At 50.1% G+C, this 12189-nt stretch overlaps 1 protein-coding gene across 1 annotated transcript in view; it reads right to left on the bottom strand.

The window, feature by feature from the left end:
- The window catches only part of LOC140388363 (deoxyribonuclease gamma-like), a 60296-nt gene that overhangs the window by 46662 nt on the left and 1445 nt on the right, over positions 1-12189 (bottom strand). Inside the window, exons 2-3 of the mRNA XM_072472409.1 lie at positions 4648-4736; positions 3157-3243 (exon numbers count right to left, since the gene is read on the bottom strand). Of these exons, the coding sequence (XP_072328510.1) occupies positions 3157-3243; positions 4648-4736 (176 nt within the window). The remainder of the gene's footprint in view (positions 1-3156; positions 3244-4647; positions 4737-12189) is intronic.

Genomic DNA, 12189 nt, shown 5'->3' with positions numbered 1-12189 from the left:
CCAGCGGCCGCGCAGTGCTCCATGGCGGACTCAGCCCACAGACCTGGACTGCCAAAATAGTGCCCCGCATCGGCCGCTCGTGCACCCTAGACTGCCCGCACACATAGCCCCCAGTCCCGAATGAAGCCCCCCTGCCCTCCGATCGTCCCTCCCCTAACTGTGGCGGCCCCGGACTGAGTCCGCAGCCGCCTCACGAGGTTCGCGAATGACAGGACTATGTTAGAACCACGCTGTGGGGAATTCGGCCGGTCGGGGATGGAGAATAGCGGGGCAGGCCTAAGGCAATGGGGAGTACGCCGCTTTTCAGGGGGCGGAGAATAGCGGAATCTGCTCCGGTCCCAATTTCGTGCAGGAAAACGGTATCTCCGTCCCGTCGCCGAACACGATTTTGCCATCGGGGTGCAGGAACCCAGCCCCTGATGTGTGATTTAAAGTACTTTGTCACCGCACTTCGCGGCAATAATAACGTTAGAATTATCTGCACCACAAAGTGGTCTGATACTTTGTTTGGTGTCTCGACCTTCCACGCATTAAGTTTCCAACCTCAGCGGTGTCCTTGTTGAGCAGAGGAAGGAGATATTCATTGGATGAGAAAGTAGATTAGTAGCATATTACCTACCCTAGGGTATATGTACATTTTTAGGTACCAGTTTCTGAATAGCATTCATGCATGTTTGGGTGCAATTCATCCAAGGAAAGAGGGATCGAGCTGAGATGACATATGATAAGGAACGGAAGAACATTGCTCAATAATCAAGAGTCTTGGGAGATTAAGTGGCATATTGGACTGGTGCCCTTTCATCTCGCAACCTACACCAAAGTACAGGATGCAATCTGTTTGTCTGCTGTAACATAAAATAAATTTGATCATTTCAACACAGCCATTATTCAGCCTTAGTTGAAATGGAATTCATAATTATCTTCAGGAAGTTACTCAAAGTGTCTGATGTATGCATTATAGATAATGAATCAAGTAGCTGTAGGAAGTGGTGCTAATTAGCACAATAGAGAGACAACTTTATTCTGCGTTTAAGCCATTTTATATTTCACCTGAACATGCTTTAATACCGCGATTCTGCAAGGTGGTGAGTGATCAAGTTCACCAAAATATATAATTTTTTTCAAAAATGGAAGAAAAAGAGGAACTACTCAGATGTATTTTTAAAAAATCCTTCAGTTGACTGTCCAATGAATATTTCTCTCTGGCTCTTTTAGTGATATTCCCGTGTCAGTCAAATCTCTCTGGCTGAGAAGGCAGCTCCTTGTTCAAGGTGCTACCGCTCCCTAATTACCCTGAAGGAAGCGCACATGAGTCAACAGGGATGTACTGCCTCTCATTTTCTTCTTCCCCCCATCTAGAAATGCTTTACTCTGAACACGATCTCAAGAAATTGAAATGTGGAAATCGGAGCAAAACTATGCGTGCATTCCTCCTCTGCACAGCCTTAACCCTTTGGAGGCTATGTGTGAAATTTAGAGGCATTTAAAAACTTTACAAAATTCTTAACTTTGTTCTGAGAATATCCGAAACAAGGAAATGTCTGAGTTTATTTTCTGTGATTTATCACAATCATTAAAACATTACAGACACTTTCATTCTCTTCCTCCTCCTCCTCCTTTAGGTACCACCCCCTAAAGGACATTGGTGATCATTTTCGGTGTCTCCTGCGATTCTCCGGCCTGCGGCCCGCGAAACTCGACCGGGCCGTTCCTGCCGCTTGGGAGAATCACGGGAGGGCGTCAGACCGGCGTCCCCGGAAATTTTGGCAGCCCAGGCGATTCTCCCAACCGGCGTGGGAGTGGAGAATCGCGCTCAGTGGCTTCCACTGGATTGGCCCATGATTATGCTTGGCAAAGTGCCACAATGGTTTGCTGTTGCCTTCTGCACCTGACCAGGGAGCTGTCCTGCTCTTGCCACCAGGCACATTGGAAAGATTTACAGCCTGAAACTCAACCTGTTTGGCCATATTACGAGTGCACCTTCTGTAGCCATCAAGTCCAGGGGCGAAATTCTCCCCCAACGGCGCGATGTCCGCCGACTGGTGCCAAAAACGGCGCCAATCAGACGGGCATCGCGCCAGCCCAAAGATGCAGAATGCTCCGCATCTTTGGGGGCCGAGCCCCAACATTGAGGGGCTAGGCCGGCGCCGGAAGGATTTCCGGCCCGCCAGCTGGCGGAAATGGCATTTGTTGCCCCGCCAGCTGGCGCGGAAATGCGGCGCATGCGCGGGAGCGTCAGCGGCCGCCGACAGTTTCCCGCGCATGCGCAGTGGGGAGAGTCTCTTCCGCCTCCGCCATGGTGGAGATCGTGGCGGAGGCGGAAGGGAAAGAGTGCCCCCACGGCACAGGCCCACCCGCGGATCGGTGGGCCCCGATCGCGGGCCAGGCCACCGTGGGGGCACCCCCTGGGGTCAGATCGCCCCACGCCCCCCCCAGGACCCCGGAGCCCGCCCACGCCGCCTGGTCCCGCCGGTAAATACCAGCTTTGATTTACGCCGGCGGGACAGGCAATTTCTGGGCGGGACTTCGGCCCATCCAGGCCGGAGAATTGAGCGGGGGGTCCCGCCAACCGGCGCGGCCCGATTCCCGCCCCCGCCCAATCTCCGGTACCGGAGACTTCGGCGGGGGCGGGATTCACGGCGGCCAACGGCCATTCTCCGACCCGGCGGGGGGTCGGAGAATGACGCCCTAGAAGTGGGACTTGAACCTAGAGTTTCTTGGCCCAGAGCTAGGGACGCTACCTACTCTGCCACAATACCTTTATTTCATTTCCATAGATCTTTTAAAAATGAAAATAATTGGGAAGATGAAAAGATTTACTGGAGATTGAATGTAGGCTTGTAACATTTTCTAAAGTGAAAAAGGATAATTGCAATGAACATTTCTCAAATGTTCCAGCAGGCAGATTATGTATTTACAGAATTTTGCAGCTCATTATGTTTGCGCTTGAGGTTGTCCAGCACAAACACTCGGTAGGAAACATCCGAAAATAAATCCAAGTCTGAAACTTGCTTTAAGTGGGCGGATGAAACGTTTCAAAAGTCAGACTAAATACTGGGAGTATTCTCAATGTAACGGAGTTGTTAGGTGTTTGCACCTTTAGAACCCAGGTATTATTCATTTATCTTTAAAAATAGAAATAAGCTTCAAAGATACCTGTAAATGAAAGCATACTGTTCTTTGTAGGTTTGTCTTCCCAAACGTTCACTAATGATGGATTTGTATTCGTTTCTGTTGCTTTGACTGAGGTAAAATATTGAAATTGTTATTGTTCAGGTTCAGTGCACTATTAAATGGCTTTATTTTACAATAGAAAGTCAATCTCTAATCTAAATACTAAACTATGCCCAGGGTGCGTACCTTCTATTTTTAGATGGTACTTGTTTTCTATTGACTGCTCTGAATGGATAGTTCCATATATTATTTCCAATAATTAATATCAAGCATAATCTTAACATTGTGTAGGCATCTGGGATGGCCACTTCCAACTAAGCACAGAGCAACTCTCAAAGACTGATGGGTAAAATGGACAAGCCAAGAGTCAGGCAGGTTCTGAGCCTGAAATGCATATTTGTCAGCAAAGTCCAGACGGTATTGAAACCCCGTTCCATTAGCATGTTAATCAGGCCGATTAGCAAGTGATGGCCCATCTCCCCCAACACAAAGGACTGGTACTCCAGCTACCGGGACAGTCCCAGACATTTCGGCGTCACTCCCTGTCCAAGGGAAACACAAACAACGGGGTCAATGACCACTTTGGACATGCCCAGTCATCCAGATCCCCACCCACTTATTGGCTAAGGAATTGAACGGAATGATCAGGGATCACCCAATTAGTAAGGCCCAAATCGAAGGACCGCCCAAAAGTGCGCGAAAGCACCCCCCCGAGTATAAAGGAAGAGTTCGCCATATGTTTGCTCTCTTTTGGCCTTGCTACCCCCGGTCACGGCCATTGCCAACTGCAGCAACACCAGAAGCAAGTTCGACTTCAACACCCACTACCAGATGGATGAGCCCAGCTGAGCAGCAGTTACCACTTCGAACACAAGAGATCCAGAATTGAACAGCCGCCACTGTTTCCTGACCTAAGCCGGGTGCCCGAAGTTAAGTACAGGTTGTCTTAGTAATAGGTGTAATTGGCTAGTAGTGTTTATGTTGCATGATTGATTGTCTGTAAATAAAGTACCCTTGACCTTGAACTAACTAACTGGTGTTTGGCTCTTTGATCGATAGCCGGTTGAAACTTGTGGTGGTATCATTCGATACCTGGCGACTCTAAGCATTCGGACATAGACAATATAGAAAGAAGGTCAATTCACTGATTGCCCTAATTGGGACAGAGCCAGAGTAAAGAGCGTAGTAAAGAGGAATCGGCAACAATTGCAACCATGACTCATTTTAAAGGGACAAAAAGGAAGCTTTGTATGAACATAAGAAATTCTGGAACGGCTCCTCAATCCATCAAGCCTGTGCCGCCTACAACCCATGGAGGACTATTCTATCTTGAGCTTGTTGTTTTCCTAGATTACGGAACATAATTCCCGGAGTTGCTACAGTGGACAACAGCACTGAAACTAAAAAGGCAGCTCATATTCACTGTGCGCACCTGTACTGTTTAGAGAAGCAAAAGCACGTTTGTGATCTTACTTGTTCAATCTTTTCATTAATATAGGAAAGGCTTGGTTTCTTGAATCCTTGATTTCCATCATCAGCAATAGATCACAACGTGAAATTATCTGCAGAAAACAAGAGGGATGCTGAGTGGATTCTGTATAAATATCTGCAAAAAGGGTTAGAAACATAGAAAATGGGAGCAGGAGCAGGTCATTCGAATGTGGACAAAATGCCAGAGATGAGGTGAGAGTGGCTGCCCATAACATCAAGGCAGCATTTGACCCAGTGTGGCATCAAGGAGCCCTGTTTAAACTGGAGTCAATGGGAATCAGGGGGGAAATTCTCCATTGGTTGGAGTCATACTCGGCATATACCTGGTTGTGGTGGTCAATCATCTCAGCTCCAGGACATCACTGCAGGAATTCCTCAGGGTAGTGCCCTCGGCCCAACCATCTTCAGTTGCTTCATCAATGACTTCCCTTCCACCATAAGGTCAGAACTGGGGATGTTTGCGGGTGACTGGACAATGTTCGTGACTCCTCTGATATTGAAGCAGTCTATGTCTAAATGCAACAAGATCTGGACAATATCCAGGCTTAGGCTGACAAGTGGAAAGTTACATTCGCGCCATACAAGAGGCAGGCAATGACCATCTCCTACAAGAGAGGATCTAACCACCGACCCTTGACATTCAATGATATTACCATCGCTGAATCCCCCACAATCAACATCCTGGGGGTTACCATTGATGAGAAACTGAACTGGATTAGCCATATTAATACTGTGGCTATCATGGCAGGTCAAAGGCTAGGAATCCTATGGCGAGTAACTCACCTCCTGACCCCCCCAAAGCCTGTCCTCCATCTGCAAGGCACAAGTCAGGAGTGTAATGGAATACTCTCCACTTGCCTGGATGAGTGCAACTCCAACAATACTCAAGAAGCTTGACACCATCCAGGACAATGCAGCCCGCTTGATTGCTCCTCCGTCCACAAACATTCACTCCCTCCACCACCGACGAACAGTGGCAGCCATGTGTACCATCCACAAGATACACTGCAGTAACTCACCAAGGTTCCTTAGGCAGCATCTTCCAAACCCATGACCATTACCATCTAGAAGGACAAGAGCAGCAGATACCTGAGAGCCCCACCACCTGGAGGTTCCCCTCCAAGTCACTCACCACCCTGATTTGGAAATAGATTGCTGTTCCTTCACTGTCGCTGGGGCAACATCCTGGAACCCCCTCCCTAACAGCACAGTACACGTACCTACACCTCAAGGACTGCCGCAGTTCAAGAAGGCAACTCACCACCACCTTCTGAAGAGCAACTAGGGATGGGCAATAAATGCTGGCCTAGCCAGCATCGCCCACATCTTGTAAATAAATTTAAAACAAATTTGGCCCTTTGAGCCTCCTCCGCCATTCTTTTTTTTATTTGTTCATGGGTTGTGCGCGTTGCTGGCTGGGCCCACATTTATTGTCCATCTCTCAGCGGATTTAAGAGTCAACCACATTGCTGTGGATCTGGAGTCACATGTAGGCCAGACCAGGTAAGGACAACAGATTTCCTTCCCTAAAGGGCATTAGTGAACCAGATAGGTTTTTACAACAATTGACAATGTTTTCATTTTTATTGAATTCAAATTTCACCATCTGCCATGGCGGGATTCGAATCCGAGTTCCCTGAGCATGACTTTGGGTCTCTGGATTACGAGTCCAGTGACAATAGTACTAAGCCATTGACTCCCCTCATTATGATCATGGCTGATTATCCAACTCAATAGCCAAATCCCGCTTTCCCTCTATATCCTTTGATCCCCTTTGCCCCAATTGCTATATCTAATTGCTTCTTGAAACATGCAATATTTTGGCCTCAATTACTTCCTGTGGTAACAAATTCCACAGGTTCACCACTCTGTGGGTGAAGGAATTTCTCCTCACCTCTGTCCCAAATGATCTACCCTGTATCCTCAGACTGTGACTCGTGGTTCTGGACACACCCACCATTGGGAACATTCTTCCTGCATCAACCCTGTCTAATCCTGTTAGAAAATGGGCTACACGATGGAACAGTGGGTAGTACTGCTGCCTCAGGGCGCCAGAGACCAGGGGCGAAATTCTCCGACCCTCCCCCCCGCCGGGTCGGGGAATCGCCGGGGACTGGCGTGAATCCCGCCCTCGCTGGTTGCCGAAGTGTCCGGCACCAGATATTCGGCGGGGGCGGGAATCGCGCCGCGCCGGTTGGCAGGCTGCCCCGCTCGATTCTCCAGCCCGGATGGGCCGAAGTCCCGCCGCTAAAATGCCTGTCCCGCCGGCGTAAATTAAATCACCTACCTTACCGGCGGGACAAGGCGGCGCGGGCGGGCTCCGGGATCCTGGGGGGGTCGCGGGGCGATCTGGCCCCGGAGGGTGCCCCCACGGTGGCCTGGCCCGCGATCGGGGCCCACCGATCCGCGGGCGGGCCTGTGCCGTGGGGGCACTCTTTCCCTTCCGCCTCCGCCACGGTCTCCACCATGGCGGAGGCGGAAGAGACTCCCTCCACTGCGCATGCGCGGGAATGCTGTCAGCGGCCGCTGACGCTCCCGCGCATGCGCCGCCCGGAGATGTCATTTCCGCTCCAGCTGGCGGGGCACCAAAGGCCTTTTCCGCCAGCTGGCGGGGCGGAAATTCGTCCGCCGCCGGCCTAGCCCCTCAATGTTGGGGCTCGGCCCCCAAAGATGCGGAGAATTCTGCACCTTTGGGGCGGCGCGATGCCCGTCTGATTTGCGCCGTTTTGGGCGCCAGTCGGTGGACATCGCGCCGTTTCCGGAGAATTTCGCCCCTGGGTTCAATTCCAGCCTTGGATGGCTGTCTTGTGGAGTTTGCACTTTCTCCCATATCTGTGTGGGTTTCCTCCGGGTGCTCCTGTTTTCTCCCACAGTCGTAAGATGTGCAGGTTTGGTGGATTGGCCATGCTAAATTGCCTCTTAGTGTCAAGGGATGTGTAGGTTAGATTAAGGGGTTATTGGGATAGGGCAAGGAAGTGGGCCCTTTCAAAGGGGGGCAGCAGACTCAATGGTCATTCTGTGAATTTTATCGGTTTGTATGAGATTCCCCCGTCCCCCATTCTTCTGAACTTCAGTGAATACAATTCAAACCAATTCAATCTCTTCTCATACGTCAGTCCCGCCATCCCGGGAATCAGTCTGGTAAACGTTTGCTGCACTCCCTCTAGGGCAACAACATCCTTCCTCAGATAAGGAGACAAGAACTGCACACAATATTCCAGGTGTGGCCTCACCAAGGCCCTGTATAATTGCAGTTAGTTGATGCTACATTGCTCTTTTAACGATTTATTGAGCAAACTTTGTGGATCTCCCTTGGGGAATGTATCCCTTGGTTAGAATGCGGAATGATTAGAAGTGCAGAAAAGGGCACCAATGATTACTGGCACCCTGATGGGCATCCTGCTTGTGGCAACTTGGCACTGTGGCCAGTACATCATGAGCACTTACCAGGCATAGGCTCTGCACAGAACCTTTTCAAAAAATATATTTTTATTCTACTCCTTTTTCACATTTACCATATTTACAACAACAAATAATTAACAATAACAACAAATAGCCAATAACCCCCTCATCCCACCCACCCTCAAACAGCTCCCAACATTTCGAATACAAAACATCAATGAAAAAGAATCATCATTCATTTATACATTCCAAACACCCCCCAACCCCTCTAATGTTCGATGTCATCCAATTCATGAAAATGCTTGATGAACAAGGCCCATGAGTTGTAGAAACCTTCCATCCTTCCCCTCAACTCGAACTTTACTTTCTCAAGCGTTAATAACTCCAGCAGATCCCCCCGCCACACCGAGGCACAGGGCGTAGAAGCTGACCTCCACCCCAAAAGAATACGTCTTCGGGCAATCAGCGAGGCGAAGGCCAAGACATCTGCCTCCGTACCTGCTTCCAACCCCGGCCGATCTGACACCCCGAATATGGGGCGGGATACTCCCAATGGACGGCCAAGTGCCGACGCCGGAGTAAAAATGGGAGTGCTTTACTCCGGCATCGGTGCCCGTTCCAGGACCCCATTTTGCAGCCCACAGGGGTCTAGGACAGTGCTGGAGCGGCATATGCCTGAACCCGGCGCCGCGGTGTCCGCGCATGCGCAGTTCGGCCGGCGCCAACTAGCACATGCGCAGTGGCCTTTTTCCCCGTGCTGGCCCCGATGCCAAATGGCGCAAGGGCTACAGGAGCCGTCGCGGAGGAAAGGAGGCCGGGGGGGCAGAGAGGCTGGCCCGCCGATCGGTGGGCCCCGTTCGCTGGCCAAGCCACTACAGAGGCTTCCCCCGGGGTCGGACCTCCCCTCCCACCCACAGGCCGCCCCCGGACCCTTCAACGCCGAGGTACCGTCGGCTTAGAGGATGTTAGAACGGCGCAGACGGGACTCAGCATTTTAATGACGGCCACTCGGCACGTCGTGGCCGGAGAATTGGCGCGCCGGCCCTTGCCGGAGAGTCACCGCATACGCCGACCGGCGCCGTGCCAACCACGTCGGCGCTGGTGGTGCCGATTCTCCGCACAGCGGAGAATTGCGTCCCGGCATCGGGGCCGCGTGCCGTGATTCGCGCGGCGCCGTGCCAATTCTCCGGCCAGGTGGGGGGGGTCGGAGAATTCTGCCCATGGTTTCTAGGGGACCTGATTCGAGTCTCATGTGCACCACCTTTGAGATTACCCTAAAGACCTCCCTCCAGTACCCCTCCAGTTTTGGGCAGGACTAAAACATATGAATGTGATTTGCGGGGGCCACCCCACAGCATTCGCAAACATCCTCCATCCCCTCAAAAAGTCAGCTCAACCTCGCCCTTGTGAGGTGTGCCCTATACATCACCTTCAACTGTATCAGCCCCAACCTCGCGCATGAAGTTGACGTATTCACCCTCCGTAGCACCTGACACCACAACCCCTCCTCCATGCCCTCCCCCAACTCTTCCTCCCACTTTGCCTTAATCCCATCCAGTGATACCTTATCTTCTCCCTGAATAACCCCATAAATCGCCGACACCACCCCTTTCTCCAATCCCCTCGCCATCAATATCTTTTCCAACAGTGTGGGGGACGGTGCAATCGGAAAGCTCTGTACCTCCTTCCTGACAAATTTCCGGACCTGCATATACCTAAACCTCTCCCCCTGCCCCAACCCACATCTCCCCTTCAGCTCTACCAACTTCTCAAAAAATAGTTGACTTCTACAGCCTCCCAGAAACAAATCCTTTAATACCCTAACTCCCCTCTCCTCCCATCTCCGGAAATTCCCATCCCACCTCCCTGGTTCAAATCTACGATTTCCTCGATTCGGCATTTCCCTTGACCTGCCCACAACCTAAAATGCTGGCGCAACTGCCTCCAGATCTTGAACGTTGCCACATCACCGGACTCCCTGAGTATTCCTCTGGGGCCATCGGGAGCGGCGCTGTTGCCAACACCCTCAACCCCGACCCCCTGCATAAAAGCTCCTCCATTCTAACCTACTCTGCACAGAAGCTTAACAGCTAACAGGAAAAACAGCTGCAGTGGCAGCACAAGGAAGTAAATAGACTCCATTAAGAGTGAAAAGCAGAATGAAGTTTGGGGAAGTGATTATTGTCTTTGTTGACTGTGTCATTGCATGCTGAGCATTGTTTACCAATTTCCTCTTTCACCAACCAGATCCTACTCAGATTACAACACTATTTCAAGGAAGCAAGAACTTGAATTACACTTTATAAATGCATGTTTTTTTCCTTTATTTATATCCACAATATATATGACCTTGGGACATCCCACAGTACTTTGTACCTAATTAAGTACTTTTTGAAGCATAGTCACAAGTGTAGGGAAACAAGGTGGCCAATTTGTGCACAGACAGGTCCCACACACAGCAACAAGACATGTGACCAGATAATCTGTTTAGTGAAGTTGGTTGAGGGAGAAATATTGTCCAGTGCACTGCAAACAACTCCCTGTTCTCCTTTGAATAATGCTGAAGGATTTTTTTATCCACCTTAGAGGAGGTGGGGGTGTAGGTTTAGTGCCTCATAACTTCTTGACCCAGTGATTTGAGCATTACATTTAAGGCAATCTTATTTTCGTAAAATACATAGGGCTTCATTCAACTTGATTCAAGTCCCATAGCGAGTGTGTTTAGCCACGTGTTTCACGACGCTCACAGCAACTCGCATTGTTGCTGTGAGTTGCCTCAGTGGGGAATGTGCGGCCGAGGCCCCGTTTTATACACTGGGGAGCTCTGCTCGCCGGAACTCCCCAGTGCAGCGAGAGATCGGGACGTCATTTTTAAATGGTGTCCCAATCTCCAAGGCCCCCGAAGCAATCCCCATCCCCTCCCAGCCCAAACACACTATGGGAGGGTCCGCAACCCCCCCTCCTCCCCACCGCCCCCAACACCCACGCAGGGCACCCCTGGCCCGATCGCGCATGTAACAAATTCCATCCTGGCAGTGCCCATGCCAGCTGGCAATGCCACCTGTGCACTGCCAGGGTGCCTAGGTGGTACCAGCAGTGCCAGGGCAACACCCTGCCCAAAGGGCATGCAGATAGGTGCTTCTGATCACTTGGGAGACTCCCACGAGTGCCGTTCCATCTGGTCCCCATCAGTGCTGAACGGCACTCGCCCGAGGTCTCCGAGGTGACGGGGATAGATCCCACATGTGGTAACTCAGGAATCAGCGCATTAGAGTGAGACTACCTGTCTCGCTTTAATATGCAGATTTGCCAAAAGTGATTTACATTGCAATGTCTCGCGAGATCGCTTTGGATCTCATGAGGTGTTGCAAGCCAGGTAGATCCTGGAGCTTTTACTGGCCACGCTGCGCCACGGCGAGCTGCTTTTCAGGCTCAGCGTGACCATTGGATTGATTGAAACTTTCCATAAAATGTTGAATTAAAACAAATATTAACCTCTTTGCTAAACCCATCGTAACAAAACCAACTGGTTAGAAACCATTGAAGAAAAGATTAATTTACCTATAATTGACATTCCTGTTCTGTATTTTTCTCTCTCTCAAGGCAATCTCCCCTTTTCACACTTTATTTCTCTGATTTGACATTGAATTCACCCATTCAAATGTGCAATTCCTTCAGATCCTGCACCGTTAATTCAACAATTCTTCACCCTGGTCGGTTAAAGAGCCAGGCATTTTCATGACCTGTTCATTCACACCCCAGCTGCCTGGTTTCCCTCACTGCATTCTCAGTAATTAGCCACACAGTAAATCTTCAAATCCGAAATATGCAAGGGCAGGTTTCAAGACAATTAGAGTCAGTCCCACAGCAAATGATGGTCCATTTCTTTCTGCACAGTCTGTCTATCAATTCTGGACATGCAATCTTGTGAATTGCAGCTCTACAACTTCCAGTCTGAGAGCAGCATGATTAGATGTGAGCTCAAGCAAATGTGAAACCTGAATCTACCGATAAATCTGTCATTTAAACTGCTATTACTTTGGAGATTATTTTTAAATGCTGCTGCTTTGATCATTCAGTTTGGATTTCCTAAACTTCCTCTTGAAGCTGTTCCCTGAAATT

This window comes from Scyliorhinus torazame, chromosome 13 (genome assembly GCF_047496885.1).
Source record: "Scyliorhinus torazame isolate Kashiwa2021f chromosome 13, sScyTor2.1, whole genome shotgun sequence".
NCBI classification, from domain to species: Eukaryota; Metazoa; Chordata; class Chondrichthyes; order Carcharhiniformes; family Scyliorhinidae; genus Scyliorhinus; species Scyliorhinus torazame.
The sequence above is the reverse complement of the archived record's forward strand: the minus strand, read 5'-3'. Positions and strand labels throughout refer to the sequence as shown.